Source organism: Podarcis cretensis, assembly GCF_951804945.1.
Source record: "Podarcis cretensis genome assembly, chromosome: 11".
Lineage (NCBI taxonomy): Eukaryota > Metazoa > Chordata > Lepidosauria > Squamata > Lacertidae > Podarcis > Podarcis cretensis.
This window is the reverse complement of record NC_137180.1, coordinates 22,508,026-22,525,658: the sequence shown is the minus strand read 5'-3', so window position 1 is coordinate 22,525,658 and position 17,633 is coordinate 22,508,026. Positions and strand designations below refer to the sequence as shown.

Below are 17,633 nucleotides of genomic sequence, written 5' to 3'. Positions count from 1 at the left end.
CAATGCATGTTTACTCTTAAGCAAACACTGCTCACTTCAAGGAAGCTTATTCCCAACCTGGGTTGTTAGTCCTGCACAGAGCAGATCCACTGAAATGGCTAACTTAGGACCTTCAATTTCAGTGGGTCTACTCAGAAGAAAGCTTAGTTGGTGATGGTAGCCATCTGAGGATAGTGCATCTACTTGCTAACATTAATTTACTCCCAGCATGGTGTGCAACAACACCAGCGATGGCATTTAAAGCATAGATAACAGAAATACAAATTCAGTGCCAATACACATAAAAAGTCAATCTGCTGTTATGACCACAAGCCTTAAAATCAATTTGCATGTTTGTTCTGTTTGAGAACCCCCAATATTCTTTTTATCCCTTGGCTCCACTAAAAAAAGGTATTACTTACCTACAAACGGTTATTCTGGAGAGTGCTGTGCATAGTAATAAGAGCTGTAATCTTATATCATCAGAAGACCAACATAAAAACTAAATGCCCATGAAATTTTACAGCCAAACTCTAAAGCAGAAGAGGGCATAGAGTTCTGAGCTACAACATCGTTGTTGTTGTTGTTGTTGTTAGCTACCCATCTGACTGGGTTGCCCCAGCCACTCTGGGAGGCTCCCAACAGAATATTTAAAATACAATAAAACATCAAACATTAAAAACTTCCCTACACAGGCTGCCTTCTAAAAGTGAAATAGTTCTTTATTTCCTTAAACATCTGATAGGAGGGCATTCCAAAGGGAGGGTGCCACTACCGAGAAGGCCCTCTGCCTGGTTCCCTGTAACTTCACTTTTTGCATTGAGGGATCAGTATATACTCTGGCAAATCACATTTCCGATCTAGTCAAAATTAGGTACTTTTAGCATTTGGCTCAATTCTACTGGACAAACATTAGCAATATGCTAACTCTACAAGCAGTTTCAGACTGTCATGGAATATCAACACATAGGATACTTTCAATGGCCTGCGTTCTATACCTGCCCTATTCTTAAAGCTCAAAAACGACCTCATTTCCACAATCACGACTCTCCCAGCCCTCCAACCTGTGCAAAAGATTTTCAGGACTGTTTTGTCTTCTTTTTTTCAGTAGGTGGCACCCTAATGCTATCTTGTCAGTTAACCCTCTGGTGAAAAGAGCTGTGTAGTTCACCAACGAACAGCAGCAAAGTCAGTGTCAATCTCATACATGATGAAACATAATTTCTAGAGAACTAAGTCATAGTTTCTCTGGAATTTTTCAACTTAAGTAGCCAGGATTAGGCACACACCTCAGAAAAAGGGCAATAGCTAGACACAGTTCAAGCTATAAAGAGCTATCACTGCAATTGCATCCCTCAGGATAAACATTAAACAAAGACTTGCACAAAAGCATAATTTTATTTCAAAGTAACTTTTGCTTACATTCTTGATACAAAATTATCACCAATACTTTTAAACAATTGGCAAATGAAGTGTATAGTTTATAAAATTATTTATAAAGTTAGTTTGAAATCGAGCTACAAAACAAAGACCATACTTTTAGCAGGCAATTATTTAGAACAAGATAAAAACAAGGCATAGGTGTGTTAGATAGATAATTTATTACGGTCAAAGCCCAGCTTGCATAACACAATGATGGCAGCGTTCCTAAAGATAAAATATACAATTAGAGCAGATTGCAGCAATAGCTCATGAGTTAAAATTGAGATATATACATACACCCATACAACTGAGATTCGGGCTACCATAAAAATTGACCCTGAGGCACCCCAAAGGGCGACTTCAGCTTTTCCCTAGTGAGCTATTTTATTCTAGAGGATGATCTGTGCCTACAAATCTGGGCGCAGAATCTGGCTACCAGCCAGGTTGTCTTGGGACTAGGAAGCTAATACCCACTTAACAAAGTTGCATTTACTTATTTATATATAACCTAATATAAAATGAAGAAATGCTTATATTCTTCTGTGTCAATAATCGAGTATCTGGGCTGTGAACTCACACAGCTCCAAGTAGGATAGCAAAATACTAACAGTTTCACATAATATACATAATTAAAAAGCTAAGACTTCATGAGAAACCAGGTTTTTTAAGAACATATGTTTTCTATTAATGAAGGAATTTTTAAGAGATTGCAAAATATTGCATCTTGCTATTATAAAATAACCCTTAACAGTCTAAACTACCTACACAGCACCAAGTATATTTTCATACATAATGGCCTTTTAAAAGGCATCCAGAAAAAAATGTGAATTAAGAAGGCCTTTCCACCAAAAAGCAGTTTATGGAATGCTTAATGTTATGTGCCCTACTTTGACATCCTATACAGGTTGAATGCATGTTCTGGACTAAAACTAAAGTACAGAAGTTGATGCTACCAGCAAGGCTGCAATCTTTGCTCCGTTTGAATGAGAGGGTATATAGCTTGAACGTACTTCCCTATCCATTGCTGACCCATCAGCTTTGGCAGGGCCACCATATCTGGACAGAGATAGCCTAACTTCTGTCGTCTATGCTCTGGAAACCTCTAGGTAAGATTACTGCAACCCATTAAAAGTGAGGATGCCTCCGAATAAACTTCAGTTCGCTTTGGAAACTTAATCTGGTGCAACATTCAGTGGCCAGGAGAAAGTTTTTCAAGCTCTAATTAAAGTTGCAAAGATGGCACCTATCCTTAAAGATAAGTTTGGCTAATTTGCTATGTAGGATCTTAGAGGGCAAAACGTTAAAATGTGCCAACAAAACTGTTATTCTGTACTTAGGTAACTACAGAAAAATGTAGATGTGATATGAATTTGTTAGAGGCAGACTAACAAACTGTAGTGCACGTGGTCCATTAGCTGATGCATGTAGCTTTTTTTCAAATCTGTATCTTTTATTCTCTAAACCATAGATTTGCACTAGGTACAAAGACAGCATATAAAAAGAAGACGAACCAGCAACAGAAACTTTCCCCATTAACTCTCTTTCCCACATAGATACAAAAGAATTGAGCAATGCCTGATACAATAGAGAAATAGGAGGGGCAGGAAAGCAGATTCAGAGTGAGTAAAGTATACCCATTCCAAGTTTTAATGAGCTAAGTCTGACTTCCATGATTAAGGGTAGTACTAGCAACACATTTAGGTGTACCCAGTATAGGTCCAAGAAAGAAACACCAAGCTGTTCCTAATGAAAACTTAAGCCCAGAAAAACAGATTGAGGCTCCATACAAATTCTGGTTCGCAACTTTTGCTGTGTTCACCCATAGGGTGCTGCAACAAATTTACTGCCTTTTGTGAAGAAGTATCAAGGCAATGCAATTAGTGTATATTTTTGTTCGGACTGTGCTAATTTGCATTGCACAGTCCAGTTGGTAATGAAAGCCGTTCCTGAGATACTTGCAGGAATCAACTTGTTCTACCTTGTGGCTATCCATGGTCTTGGAACACTTGGCCTTCTATATATTTTTATATAACTTTTTATTTTGTATAGTTAGATATTCTTTCCTACAGTAATCTGCAAATCAAGTGAGCAATCATCTAAGTTCTAAAAAGGTTTGCAAGAGGATGAGAAGTTATTGCACCCACATTTGTGGGAAGATCAGTCAAGAAGAAGTATAATAAGATGGAAACAAGGACACATCATTGCCTAACTTCACAGGTGAAAAACATCACATCAGTCTGTGACAACATACAGCATCACTGCTGATTACTTGGTGCATCTATAAAGGCATCAATTTCCTAGTTTTGTGGGACTTCAGTCAAAATGAGATTGTGTTAACTCTGGTCCTAAAACTGCAGGGTGTTTTTTTAAAAAAACCCAATAAACAACTATTAGGGGCAGAGCTGCCCAAAACAAATGCAGCCTAAGATCCTCTTTCCCAGCTCTCTATTTTCATGCAGAGAAACAAGCTGTTGCTACTTGCCAGAACCACAAGCTTGAGAACTAAGCAAGTATCAATGGGGAGATCTTGATGACCACTTCATACATTTTCCAAAGCACACCTGTGCATAGACGTAGGAAATAAATACACAGCCATGTTTAGCAAAATGTTTTACACATAGCGGTTTGTAGTGTGTTCCCAATATGTATAGTTTAAAATACATGCACAAATTCTGCAAATGATGCTAAAACAAGCATGCCGGAAAGAAAATGATTTACTCCAGTAAACTAGATCAGGCTTCCTCAACCTTACCCCTCCAGATGTTTTTGGCCTACAACTCCCATGATCCCTAGCTAGCAGGACCAGTGGTCAGGATGATGGGAATTGTAGTCTGGAGGGCCAAGGTTGAGGAAGCCTGAACTAGATGATACCACAATGTGGCCGTATCTGTGTAATCTTTACTTTTAGACAATGGAGGTATAACGAAACAACGCTTACCCAAACTGTTATTGCTGCTTGTTGGCCAGGAAGCTATTCTATCCCTTAATGTTTTCTTTTTGCAAGAGTCATCTGATTTCACAGAGAGTTCCACTTCTTCCTTCCTGATTTCTCGCACAAGCTGCATGCGGCATCGTGTGAATTCCTGAAAGGAGATCTTCCCACTTTCATCTGCGCCAAGTTGATGCATGATCTCAGCCACAGAATCCTCCATGTTCAGTTGGCGGCAAACCATCAGCAAGTCATTCCTAGAAACATGAGAGAAAGTAGAAAGGGAGAAAGAGAAGACCCAAACAATTGTAGTTTAGTACAAAGACAAGCACCTCTAGATTGGATGATTAGTAGCCAGTAATTCAAAAGAAGTTTTCAAGTCTGATAAAGTAACTTCATTCCCCCCCCCCCTTTTCTTAAAAGGAACTTTGAGATAAGATTTCAGCTACAGAAGTGATGTTTGAACCAGGGCCGTCTCTACTCAGGAGTGCAAGGGGTGCGGTGCACCCGGGCACCAACCTCTGAGGGGCACCAAATGCATACCAGTCCCTTTCAATCGGTGGCAGTGAAAAGCAATGAAGCGGAAGTCCCCATCTCCCCCATTCTCTTACTCCATAGGTAAAGGTAAAGGTACCCCTGCCCGTACGGGCCAGTCTTGACAGACTCTGGGGTTGTGCGCCCATCTCACTTAAGAGGCCAGGGGCCAGCGCTGTCCGGAGACACTTCCGGGTCACGTGGCCAGCGTGACATCACTGCTCTGGCGAGCCAGAGCCGCACATGGAAACGCCGTTTACCTTCCCGCTGGTAAGCGGTCCCTATTTATCTACTTGCACCCGGAGGTGCTTTCGAACTGCTAGGTTGGCAGGCGCTGGGACCGAGCAGCGGGAGCGCACCCCGCCGCAGGGATTCGAACCGCCGACCTTTCGATCGGCAAGTCCTAGGCGCTGAGGCTTTAACCCACAGCGCCACCTGCGTCCCTCTTACTCCATAGCATCAAACAAAAGCTCAACAACTTTGAGTTCGCCTCCCTTAAAAAAAGGGGTGCTGGGCGGATCTTTGCACCCCGGTGGCGCATATGCTAAAAACGGCCCTGGTTTGATCATACGGTAAACTCCAGTGCTTTCTTGGCAGAGCTATATAAAGCAAACCCTTGAGAAACTACATACCCGTACTTTATGTTTTGGCATTTGTAGGTGCCTTGATCATTGCAACTAAGAATGACCAAGACTACACAGAGGTTGTGAAACACAAACAAAGAAGTAGAAGTAAAACAAACTGATGTATCTTGTGCTCTAGGAGGCTTGGTTTGGTCAGAATCAAGTATACACTTCCAGAGTTAACACTAAAGACATTACTTCTGGTAAATGAGCTATCATAGCCGCTAGAAGGCTGTGAAAATTTGTGTCCCGGGTTTTTTTACTCATCTACCCATGTGCTGCTATCTGAAACCAAAGAGGTGTATTGGTTTGCCAGATGTGAAATATATTGGCATTATTTTCAGCCCTACTTTTAAAACCTTGAAATTATTAGCTGAGAGAATATGTGACTGTTTCTAAAAAAATAAAAATAAATAAAATTCTTATAATTTAACTGTATTCTTTTGCAGTTTTGTTGTTTGTTGCCCTGGACTCCTTTGGGGTTAACAGTGGGATAAAAATTTAATAAATGAAATAAAATTATAATAATGTTCTATTGACACACTTCAAAACTCTAATGCCGATCTGTTCTACAAAAGGATGTCTTAAATATTTGTTTGGCTGGAATGCGATCATACAACAAATCCAAACAGCTGTTCAAATCCAAACAAATCCCTGTTCTGACTTTTTTAAGAGTAAAGCTATATCTACTGCAACCAATTCAATGTTTACACAGGTGAATTGGGCATTTTCCTCTCCACACAATCACTCCCAAACATGAAATGACATATTACAAGTTCTGTGAACCACACAGTATACATGGGTACAACCTTTGGCCATTTCTATTACCAAATCTGCAAACAACAACAACAACAACAACATAAGATTGAAAGCTGAAAACAACCCACACCAAGACATGCAGATAAAACCAAGTCAGATGTGGAAGTTCCACCCCCCCCCAAAAAAAAAAAAAAAAATTCAGGGAATGGTAGCTTGGGAGAGGGGCTCTCTCTGTGGTAGCCTTTAAGTTGTGCAGCTCCCTTTCCACAGGGGTGTATCTAACACCTTTACAGATAGGTGCTTTATATACAGCCAGACTACTGATCCATCTCAGTATTGCCTGCCCTGACTTTCAGTGGCTCTCCAAGATTTCAGAGAGGTTTCTCTTCCAGTCCTACCTGGTGCTCCTGGGAACTTCTGGACCATGCCCCCCCCTTTTATATCTTCTGCTGCACACTTTACCTTGGCTTTGACAGCTAAGGTGTTTTTCTGAGACCTCGCTCTTCTGCTTTGTTTAACCTACACTATGCTAGCTTTGTATGGAATTGTTTTACTGGTATGATTATATTGTTGTAACTCACCCTGTGACCCTATGGCAGCTAAAAAAAATCTTACAAATAAAATGAAGGAATTTCCTCTATGCATGCCAAAAACAACTTTAGACGTGGGGGGAGGGGGGTTTCCAATGGTAGCGTAACACTATTATTTCCAAGTTTTTCATCAAGAAGCCTTGAAAACTTCACGGAATCATAGCATTGCTGAGATAGAAGGGAAGGGTCATCTAGTTCAACTTTCAGCAGCAGTTATCTCAACGAAAGCATCCAGGAGAGATGGCCATCCAACCTCTCCTGAAAACCCTCCAGAAAAGGAGAGTCCACCTGTAATGGTTGCAAGGGGTTACTTGTGCGTTAAGTTGCCTTCAGTTTTGGTTAGGTTGCCTGGGCCAACCGTGCCTTAGCTGACAGCCCACACTCCGTGGCCGGTCAGTCACTTGCAGAATCCGTCAGTGGGCATTTTTTGAACCTCTTCCAGCATAAGAGCTGTTTGACACCAAGTCTCCTCCTACTTTCCCTGCGCGGGACTCGTCCGCGCTCTCCCCACTGGTCTCGGGTGAAGGGTCTTGGAGATCTCTCTCTGAATCCTCCATCTCCCTCCCTTCTCTACCGGTGTTGCGCTGAATTCCTTCCCCCCTGCTGGTCCCCTCTCCTGCATCGCTTTGGAGCCTTGCCTCCTCCTCTCGCTCCGATGTCAGTTCCCTGACACCACCACATGGGTAGGCAAGCCCAGGGGCCGGATCTGGCCCAATTGCCTTCTCAATCGGGCCCACGGATGGTCCGGGAATCAGCATGTTTTTTCTTGAGTAGAATGCGTCCTTTTATTTAAAATGCATCTCTGGGTTATTTGTGGGGCATAGGAACTCATTCATTTTTCCCAAAAAATATAGTCTGTCCCCCCACAAGGTCTGAGGGACAGTGGACCGGCCCCCTGCTGGAAAAGTTTGCTGAGCCCTGGTCCACCACCTCTTGTGGGAGTCTGTTCAACTGCCGAATAACTTTGGTGTCCTTTTGATACTATGGGAATAACTTTTTATTTGCCAGTGCTTTTTAGTATCACCTTTTAGGTCTTATACTAGTACAGTGGTACCTCGGGTTAAGTACTTAATTCATTCCGGAGGTCTGTTCTTAACCTGAAACTGTTCTTAACCTGAAGCACCACTTTAGCTAATGGGACCTCCTGCTGCTGCCGCGCCGCTGGAGCACGATTTCTGTTCTCATGCTGAAGCAAAGTTCTTAACCTGAAGCACTATTTCTGGGTTAGCGGAGTCTGTAACCTGAAGCGTATGTAACCAGAGGTACCACTGTACTGTGTGTGGGTTTCAAAGTCTTGCCTTTCAGTTAAATTCTAACACAAGTTTACGGAGCCCTTAAAATCCATCCCAACATTAGAACCCATCTGAAAAGTATATCAATGTGGAAAAGCTTAGCTCAGAACAATTAACCTAAGCTGCCTAGAGCTATAAGCATGGGGAGCAATTTCCTGGCCTCCAACACATTACTGCTACATGCCACAAAATGTAACATTGCACTGGCTTTATAATCTTCCACATTGCCAAGACTGTCAGTCACTGTATATCATTCATATATTTTTTAAAACTCCAGTATTAATGTAGTGGAATGTACTCATAGATTTACTGCATATCTGGTTCACTCAGTGTCCATTAACCTTGCTGATTTAGTGACACAGAAAGTGTTTTCGACTCATAAATACCCATTTGAGCATGTGGGGCTGGGGGGAGGAAATCAAAGCTAATTTGCCTCTTTCAGGAAATCAGCTCTTATTTTAAAAGAACTTGCATAGCAGTATCCAATTAAAGATCCCAGAACTACAAGATGGTTAAGCCAACATAACATTCTTGCTAAGCGATAAGAAATGAAAACCGAAAGACAAACATGAAAGCTGAAACCTCAGTGGCTTTCCCCACTACTAAGGCAGGACTCCCCCAAAGAGAAGTCAAAGAATGTGAAATATGGCAATGTTCCTGCTGCAACGTATTTCAACCACCAGCTGCTACTCTGGGAAAAGTCCCAATGCTAATAGGAGTACGATGAGACAGATTCATTTCTAACACTATTAATTGATCAAAGAGATACTGGCAAGTTAAAATAGCTTCAATTCTCTGTGATGCAGACATTTAGAAGGCTCCTGGGAAGTCTGCAGCAGAGTAGAAGATCAAAATTTTGCAGCATAAACACAGTGGGAATCCTATCCACGAAAACAACATTGTCAAACTGGCTTAAGGATTTATTATTTAGGTCCTGTTTATAAAAGAACAATCCAACTGCATTCAGGGAGACCTTGACTTCTATGTAAAAACCTCCTTAGCATGTGAAACAGCCCTGTGACAGCCTCTAGAACAGGGGTCCTCAAACTTTTTAAACAGGTGCCCAGTTCACTGTCCCTCAGACACTGTTGGGACCGGACTATAATTTGAAAAAAAAAGCTCATAATCTCTGTGCTTTCTGTTCTTCCACCTTATCAGCTCTTCTTGTCCTTGGACTGAGCGGAAGAATGTCTAGAGACAGTGAATCTGTTGGCTCCCCCCCCCCCCCGTGCTTCTTCTCCTAGCTGTTCCCCATCTAGTATTTCCTAGCTTCTGCCTTCTGAACTATGTCCCTCTGCAAACCACTGTTCCAAATCTATATTCTCCTGCTCCTGGGAAGATTCAGGATCCTGATCAGGAGCAGGGGGAGGAGAAGGGGAAGAGGAAGGCTCCCACCATTCCTCCTCAGCGCAGCCCTCCTCAGCACGGTCCCTGACACCTGCCAGCACCTACTGAATATAGAGCAGCAGCACTCTGCTGTAGATTTACTAAAAGGCCCAAGGCAAGGATGTAGGGTTCCTTATGTTGCTCACAATCCCCTATGATCAAACTACACTAGCTATATACTTTAACAAAACAATTTTATTCCTTCACAAAATATACATAACATAATATTGTAATCAATTTAAATCAGGGCTTCCCAAACTTGGGCCTCTAATTGTTTTGGACTACAACTCCCATCATCCCTAGCTAACAGAACCAATGGTCATGGATGATGGGAATTGTAACATAAAACAAAGGCGAAGCAATATAGTAATTAATATTTTAACATATTTCTCTGATTATCAAATTTTTAAAAATAACTTTCTTCTAGGTGTTCCATAGTGACAGTTCGGTTTGGGGTGAGTGAGTAATTCATTAAGAAAAAAAAGCACAGGGTTACCAAAATGCTCTTAATCTGCTATCATCAGATTTATGTCTTTTAAAAAAATATAAATCTTTCTTATAGCAATTGCTGTATTGAATTTTATTTGGCAAAACCATACCAATTTCACTTCACAGTTAATGCTCTCATGAGCCAAGTTTTAATTTTGGAGGGTAGCACTTTCTTATTATTACGGTTAACCCTTTTTTTAATATATAATTTAATGTTCTAAATTTCTTGCCACCTTTACTCAGATTGTGCAGATATGCTTTGCATATTTTAAAATTTAGCTCCCAATAAAAGTATCAGCAGGAATTAGGTGGCAAATGTTCTCATTAAGATGAACCGTGCTAATTAACACCCAGAGAACAGCCACTAAACAAAGGAGATAGTCCCTATTTTCGCTGCTACTTCTGTCAGATGCACATGAATACTCTCAGCAACAGTAGAGAGAGCTTACAGGTATTCAAGTAGTTCTTTCCAAACCAATTTCACAGGCTTGTCTGGACAACCCTGCCACCACCCATCCTGCTTGAAATGTTCAATGAAGTGCATTATGACTTTAATTTGTTCTTTACCCCTCGTTTACTTTTTTTAAAATGGAAGGAGGGAGGGGAAGGTTTCATTACAATTCTCTGCATCTCGGAATGCTTTCCTCCTTCTTATTAGTCCCAATTTACACTTGCTAAGGAAGGCTCCTCAGACAAAAATGTTTGGCATGAGGCCCACATGAAGGGGAAAGCAATCTTTGAACTCAGAAAATGGAAGCAATCCAAAATAAAACAAGGGTTGCATTGTATTTCAGAAGCTTCTGCCTTGATCAACTGGAAGGCTCAAAAGAGTGCAAATGTTGATACTGGCCATGTTCAGACAATCAAATACTTCAAGGGCTGTCTTGTGGAAGAGGGAGCATGCTTGTTTTATCCTGCTCTGGAGGGTAGGACCCAAACCAATGGCTTCAAGTTACAAGAAAAGAGATTCCAACTAAACATCAGAAAGAGCTTTCTGACAGTAAGAGCTGTTCGACAGTGGAATGGTCTCCCTCGGGAGGTTGTGGACTCTCCTTCCTTGGAGGTTTTTCGGCAGAGGTTGGATGGACAGGTGGGCGAGCGCTGAACCCGCCTTATCTGTATCATTTCTGGGCTTATCAGATCCTGACCAAGGAAACTGAGGTCATTTGTAAGGAAAGTCCTGTTCAAACTCAATGCGAGCTGTAAAATGGAGAAGGAAAAGACATGCGGATAAAATACACATGACTACCCTAATCTCTTCCAAAACAGGTTTAAACAAATTACCGTATTTTTCGCTCTATAAGACGCACCAGACGATAAGACGCACCTAGTTTTTGCGGGAGGAAAACAAGAAAAAAAAATATTCTGAATCTCAGAAGCCAGAACAGCAAGAGGGATCGCTGTGCAGCGAAAGCAGCAATCCCTCTTGCTGTTCTGGCTTCTGGGATAGCTGCGCAGCCTGCATTCGCTCCATATGACGCACACACATTTCCCCTTACTTTTTAGGAGGGAAATAGTGAGTCTTATAGAGCAAAAAATACGGTATCTAGTGACAAACTGAAATATGTGAAATAAGAATCTGTACAAATATATTAGAAACCATAAGGAGGCAATGTAAAACCATTTCTCAGGTTATCAGCACAGAAGAGTAATCCTTCTTCCTCCAGCAAGCTATGTAACAATTATCATAAAAATGTGAAATTACTCCTTTCAGTGGCATCATACAGGAATAGGATCACCTATTTAAACTGCAAGAGAGTCTTTTTTAAAAAATAAAATTTGGTTAAAACACCATCTCTAAACCTGTATGCTAAAATCTGACGCACAGACCGTGAAATCGCTAAAAGCTCATAAATGTTAGCTCTCTGTGCTACACACATCAGTTCAAACAGGTTTCTTCACAAGTTCACAATGTCTTTTCCTGTATAGTAAACCTGGGGTGGCAAGTCTAAACCCATCGCAAACTAAACACATTTACTAGACCACCTGTGTGGTCCTTATGCACATACAAACTACAGCATGGAAACCCTACTATTTTCAGGTTTCAAACAGTTTTTGTGCACATAGGGACCATACAGGTGGTCAGTTGAAAATGCATAGGTCAAGTGTCCAGGCCTTGGCATCAAGATTCTGCTTCTCACACACACCCAGAGCCCAGAGTTGTTGGAAGGTGGTCATCACAGAGACAGTTAAAACTGTGTAGCAGGTTGTTTGTTGGTGTACCATCACAATGACCTTTTGATGTCATCAACCAACTGCATAGTATCAGATAGTAGAATCCAACAATCTCTTGACCAGTGTTAGAAACTGAGATGAAAGCTAGGAGCTAAATGGTACCTTAAACCTAGGTTGTGGGAGCAACAATGGAATGTCTAGGCGTGCTTTTTTTATAACAAGAATAGGTAAAGGTAAAGGGACCCCTGACCATTAGGTCCAGTCGTGGCCGACTCTAGGGTTGCAGCGCTCATCTCACTTTATTGGCCGAGGGAGCCGGCGTACAGCTTCCGGGTCACGTGGCCAACATGACTAAGCCGCTTCTGGTGAACCAGAGCAGCGCACGGAAACGCTGTTTACCTTCCCGCCAGAGTGGTACCTATTTATCTACTTGCACTTTGACGTGCTTTTGAACTGCTAGGTTGGCAGGAGAAGGGACTGAGCAACAGGAGCTCACCCCGTCACGGGGATTCGAACCACCGACCTTCTGATCGGCAAGTCCTAGGCTCTGTGGTTTAACCCACAGCACCACCCGCGTCCCAATATAACAAGAATACAAAGCTGAAAATGAATGAACTCCAGTTTTCACATGGTCTAGTCCTTCCCCTGCCCACCTCCCTAATATTCTTAAGAGGGTCTCTTCTCCAGTCTTCAGAGAGTAGCTGGAAGTGGGCAGGCAGAAAAAGGTCCTCCTTTCCGTCCACTTTGCAGTTTAAATCTGAAATTTTAGGCTCAGTACTGCGCCCAGAGCTCAGAAACTGCTCACGCTAATGAAATTCCCTGTCGCAAAATGCGCCTAGAACAATGGGAGTTTCAAACACTTCTCTTGACACAGCAGTCCTGTAGGACAAAAGGTGGAGGGAATACTTCTTAAGAATAGAAAGAACTTGCCATCAGCAGCTTTTATAAGCGCTTGCATTAAAAAAATACAGCCATGTGCTTTCTTTTTAATCTGTTGCCTAATCAAACAGGTGCAACTTTTAAATTAATTGAAGCTTCAAAGTGCAATCCTATACATTTCTCCTCAAAAGACAGACCTGTTGAATTCAAAAGAACTTACTTCCACCCAGCAAAGTGTTTATAGGATTGCAACTTTTAGTTAAGTTATTAAACACTGTAAGGTAAGGTAAGGGACCCCTGGACGGTTAAGTCCAGTTAAAGGTGACTATGGGGTTGCGGCGCTTACCTCGCTTTCAGGCCGAGGGAGCCAGCGTTTATACACAGACAGCTTTACGGGTCATGTGGCCAGCATGACTAACCCACTTCTGGCACAACGGAACACCATGACGTAAGCCAGAGCACACGGAAATGCCATTTACCTTCCTGCCGCAGCAGTACCTATTTATCTACTTGCACTGGCATGCTTTCGAACTGCTATGTTGGCAGGAGCTGGGACTGAGCAATGGGAGCTCACCCCATTACGGGAATTCAAACTGCCGACCTTCTGATCGGGAAGCCCAAGAGGCTCAATGGTTTAGCCCTCAGTGCCACCCACGTTCCTTTTTAACACTGTAGTAACTGAACACACCTAATACCTAATCATTCTCTTTCTCCCCACCATTCACTCCTTATATCCTTGATCTTTAAAAGAATCACAAAAAATGTGACTTTGCATTAGAAAGATTACTCAGGAATCCTTTTTATTCCATGCAGCATCCTCTCACTGTTAGCTTTCCTACATCCTTGTTAGAAGCCTTTTGTGGAAAAATGAAGCTCACCACTGTGACTAGAATCTAGGTTTGTTACAACCACGGACCTCCAAAGGGGTTCCTCCTACAGCAAGCTGGTTTGCCCAGTTTGCTTCCCCACAAGTTGCTCCTTATGGACGACAGTCGAATGATCACAATTTACCACTTAATTACCTATCCTGCAGTCTAGGTCTGCCTAGCAACACTGTGCAATGTATACTCTGTGGTAGCTCTGTTTCCTTAGTCTGAATTAACAAAAGCATGGGTTCTAGGTGCAGAAAAGCATTCACAGAAACATCAAGTCACCAAGTCTTACTCACAGTCCTAGCCTCTCTATTTTTTGTGCTCTCCCCTGCTCAAAATTCTGTTCGGTGAACCATTAATTTAACCTAACTATATTTCTAAAGTCCTACCAATATCACCAGGAACTGTGAAGCAGACAATTAAGAACGCCTGAGCAATTTTATTGCAGCACATCATTTTTTTCTACCAGATGTGCAAAGCTTCCAACCTGAATTCCATTTACTAATATTCATTATCTAATTCTGTTTGGCTCTTAAGTGACTCTGTATACACGATTATGACCAAGCTAAGCCTCCTAGAGCACAACATATACCAGGAAGCTTAGTTCCAGAATCCAGAGTTAACGCTCAATATGTTGCTTCTGGTGAATGAGCCACCATAGCCGCTAGAGGGCTGTTAAAATTTGTGTCCCGGGCTTTTAAAGACTCATCTACCCACGTACTATCTGGAACTAAAGAGACACATTGATTGCCAGATGCCCCAGCTCCCCTATCCCAATACATTAGGCCAACCAATACCACAAAATAGTGAGCAAGCTTTTGAGTATTACACTCCTGCTGCACTGGCTGCCGACTGGTTACTAGGTCAAACTCAAGGTGTTTCTATTAGCATACAAAACCCTCAGCAGCTGACTTGAAAGACTGCCTAAAGCCACACGCGGCCACTCTCCTGCTTCCATCTGCTCTGCGGAACTGACACTTTGACAAGCGCTATATCATGTTCATGTAAGAAATCACTTGTAAGAAATCCATCTTTTAGTGTGCCAGCACAATTTCTCTGGAACTCCCTTCCTATTTAGTATTAGACAGGTCCCTTTGCCATTTCCAAGCCTGCTTTTTTTAAAAAAAAAAAATTTAAGCCATCCTACTCAGATATGGAACTTTATTGTGCACATTTGTTTTTTAAGTCTGTTGATTTTATCAGTACTTTCTTATAAATATTCTATACTGTTTTTCATAAACTGCTTAGACAACGGTTGATGCTATCATAAAGTGGCACACCAGTTTTGTTAAATAAATAAATAGTAGTCTATGTCTTGTGGAATGGGACGCAGGTGGCGCTGTGGGTTAAAGCCTCAGCGCCTAGGGCTTGCCGATCGAAAGGTCGGCGGTTCGAATCCCTGCGGCGGGGTGCGCTCCCGCTGCTCGGACCCAGCGCCTGCCAACCTAGCAGTTCGAAAGCACCTCCGGGTGCAAGTAGATAAATAGGGACCGCTTACCAGCGGGAAGGTAAACGGCGTTTCCGTGTGCGGCTCTGGCTCGCCAGAGCAGCGATGTCACGCTGGCCACGTTACCCGGAAGTGTCTCCGGACAGCGCTGGCCCCTGGCCTCTTAAGTGAGATGGGCGCACAACCCCAGAGTCTGTCAAGACTGGCCCGTACGGGCAGGGGTACCTTTACCTTTACCTTTATGTCTTGTGGAAGCTGTCATTCCAAACAATGTACGGAGGGCAACAAGTAAGGATGGCTGTTCTAAGGTCATCTAGAAACATCATACACAATGACCCAGCTAAAAAAAAACCAATAGAGGAAAAGGTAAAGGACCCCTGGATGGTTAAGTCCAGTCAAAGGCGACTATGGGGCTGCGGCGCTCATCTCGTTTTCAGGCTGAGGGAGCTGGCATTTGTCCACAGACAGCTTTGCAGATCATGTGGTCAGCATGACTAAACCGCATCTGGTGCAATGGAACACCGTGACGGAAACCAGAGCGCATGAAAACGCCGTTTACCTTCCTGCTGCAGTAGTACCTATTTATCTACTTGCACTGGCATGACCCAGCTAAAAAAAACCCAATCATCCCCACTAGGGCTAGGCAATGTATCAATACATAGTCCAAAATCAGTTTGAAATCAACAAAGCGATAATGTTTTCATAATATTTGACACGGAGATATATCACAATGTGTGTCTGTGTGCTATGTAAAAAACACTACAATATGGGAAAAACTGTGAAGCCGGTCATCACTTCTCTCATGTTTCCTGCTGCCCCTGTTGGTCTGGACTATAAAATAACAGTTGTAACAATATGTGAAAGGAAAGCAAAAAAAAAAAAGGAAAAAAAAGTATCCATTTTAGACCCCTAAGTAGTCACAGTTGCCAATACATTATCCCGCTGCCCTCTACATAGTTACCGTATTTTTTTGTGTATAACACGCACCTGTGTATAAGACGACCCTTATTTTGGGGGGGCTCCGAATTAAGGAAATGGTCAACAGCATAACCTTATAATATAGTGAAATTAAAGTTAACATGTTACCGTTGCATGTTCCAACATTATGCTGCTGTGCAGTTGCAAATAAATGCTCTCTGCCTGAAGTAAAAATAAAGCATATCTCTTAGCAATTTCAAAAAACAAAGCATATGTAGAGTACACAAAGCAAATTATAAAACACAATTGTGAACTGGGATCATTACTGTACTCTCCTATACCATTGGCAATTAACATGGTCTGACTTTCTAATTAGAGACCTTATCTTACACATGCATACATGACTGAACACAAATTTAAGGCTTACAAAGTTTACAGAAAAATCTGGGAAAGCAATTTTGCAAATCTGTAAAAATAATTATGACGCAAAACAGAACTGTCCTGTGCAACAATGTCATGTTTTCAACGTTTCTGACACTAGCTTATATCTTGGATTGGAGCACATGCTTCAGCATTCAGGTTGCCTATTAAAATTACATGTGTGAGCTTGCAAGAAGCAAACCACTAACCCGCGAAACAAGGTGGAGAAGGGCCCCAAAGGAAAGCCAAAGGAAGGCAGAGAACAGAGAAGGGAGAAAGGAAAACCCAAACACCTGATTCTAGGACATAGAAGAATTCATTCACTGGAACTGCCCTGGAACCTTTATCTGTTCATTGTAAATACAAGAGAAAGCTTGCCTTAGGGAGGAAGAGCCTGTCTCCTAATTGCCAGAATGGGAGACTCACCATCCCCTCCAGTGTCTAGAGCAGGGTTTCCCAAACTTGGGTCTCTGTCTGATTTTGGACCACAAATCCCATCATCCCTAGCTAGCAGGACCAGTGGTCAGGGATGATGGGAACTGTAGTCCCAAAACAGCTGGAGTCCCAAGTTTGGGAAACACTGGTCTAAATCACAGGGTGGCAAGACCATTGAGAGAAAAGTCAACTCTTCAGAGCAATGCCTAGCACGTCCGTTTTAAGCAAGCAATACACACAACCCATGTGACCAAAACCATCTTTAAACTAAACCACAGTTCAGAAGCGGAGAGGCGTTTTCCCTAAGAGTTCCAGTAATTCTATTCAATGCTGAATCGTTTCCCAAGAAACTTCTCAGTTTCTGCAGTAGTCTTGTCATTTTACAATCAGGATACTAGCTTATTATTATTATTATTATTATTATTATTATTATTTGCAATCACAGCTAGAATGTCTCTTACATACATGAAAGCGAGTCATGTGC

General features: G+C 42.1%; 1 protein-coding gene across 2 annotated transcripts in view; it reads right to left on the bottom strand.

The window, feature by feature from the left end:
* MCC (MCC regulator of WNT signaling pathway) overlaps nucleotides 1–17,633 on the bottom strand; it is a 215,355-nt gene that overhangs the window by 185,567 nt on the left and 12,155 nt on the right. For both annotated transcript variants that reach the window (XR_013843519.1, XM_079995390.1), the window contains exon 2: nucleotides 4,340–4,587. Coding sequence is in view for 1 of the 2 variants with exons in the window: in XM_079995390.1 (XP_079851516.1) it covers nucleotides 4,340–4,587 (248 nt within the window). In the remaining variant the exon portion in view is untranslated. The remainder of the gene's footprint in view (nucleotides 1–4,339; nucleotides 4,588–17,633) is intronic.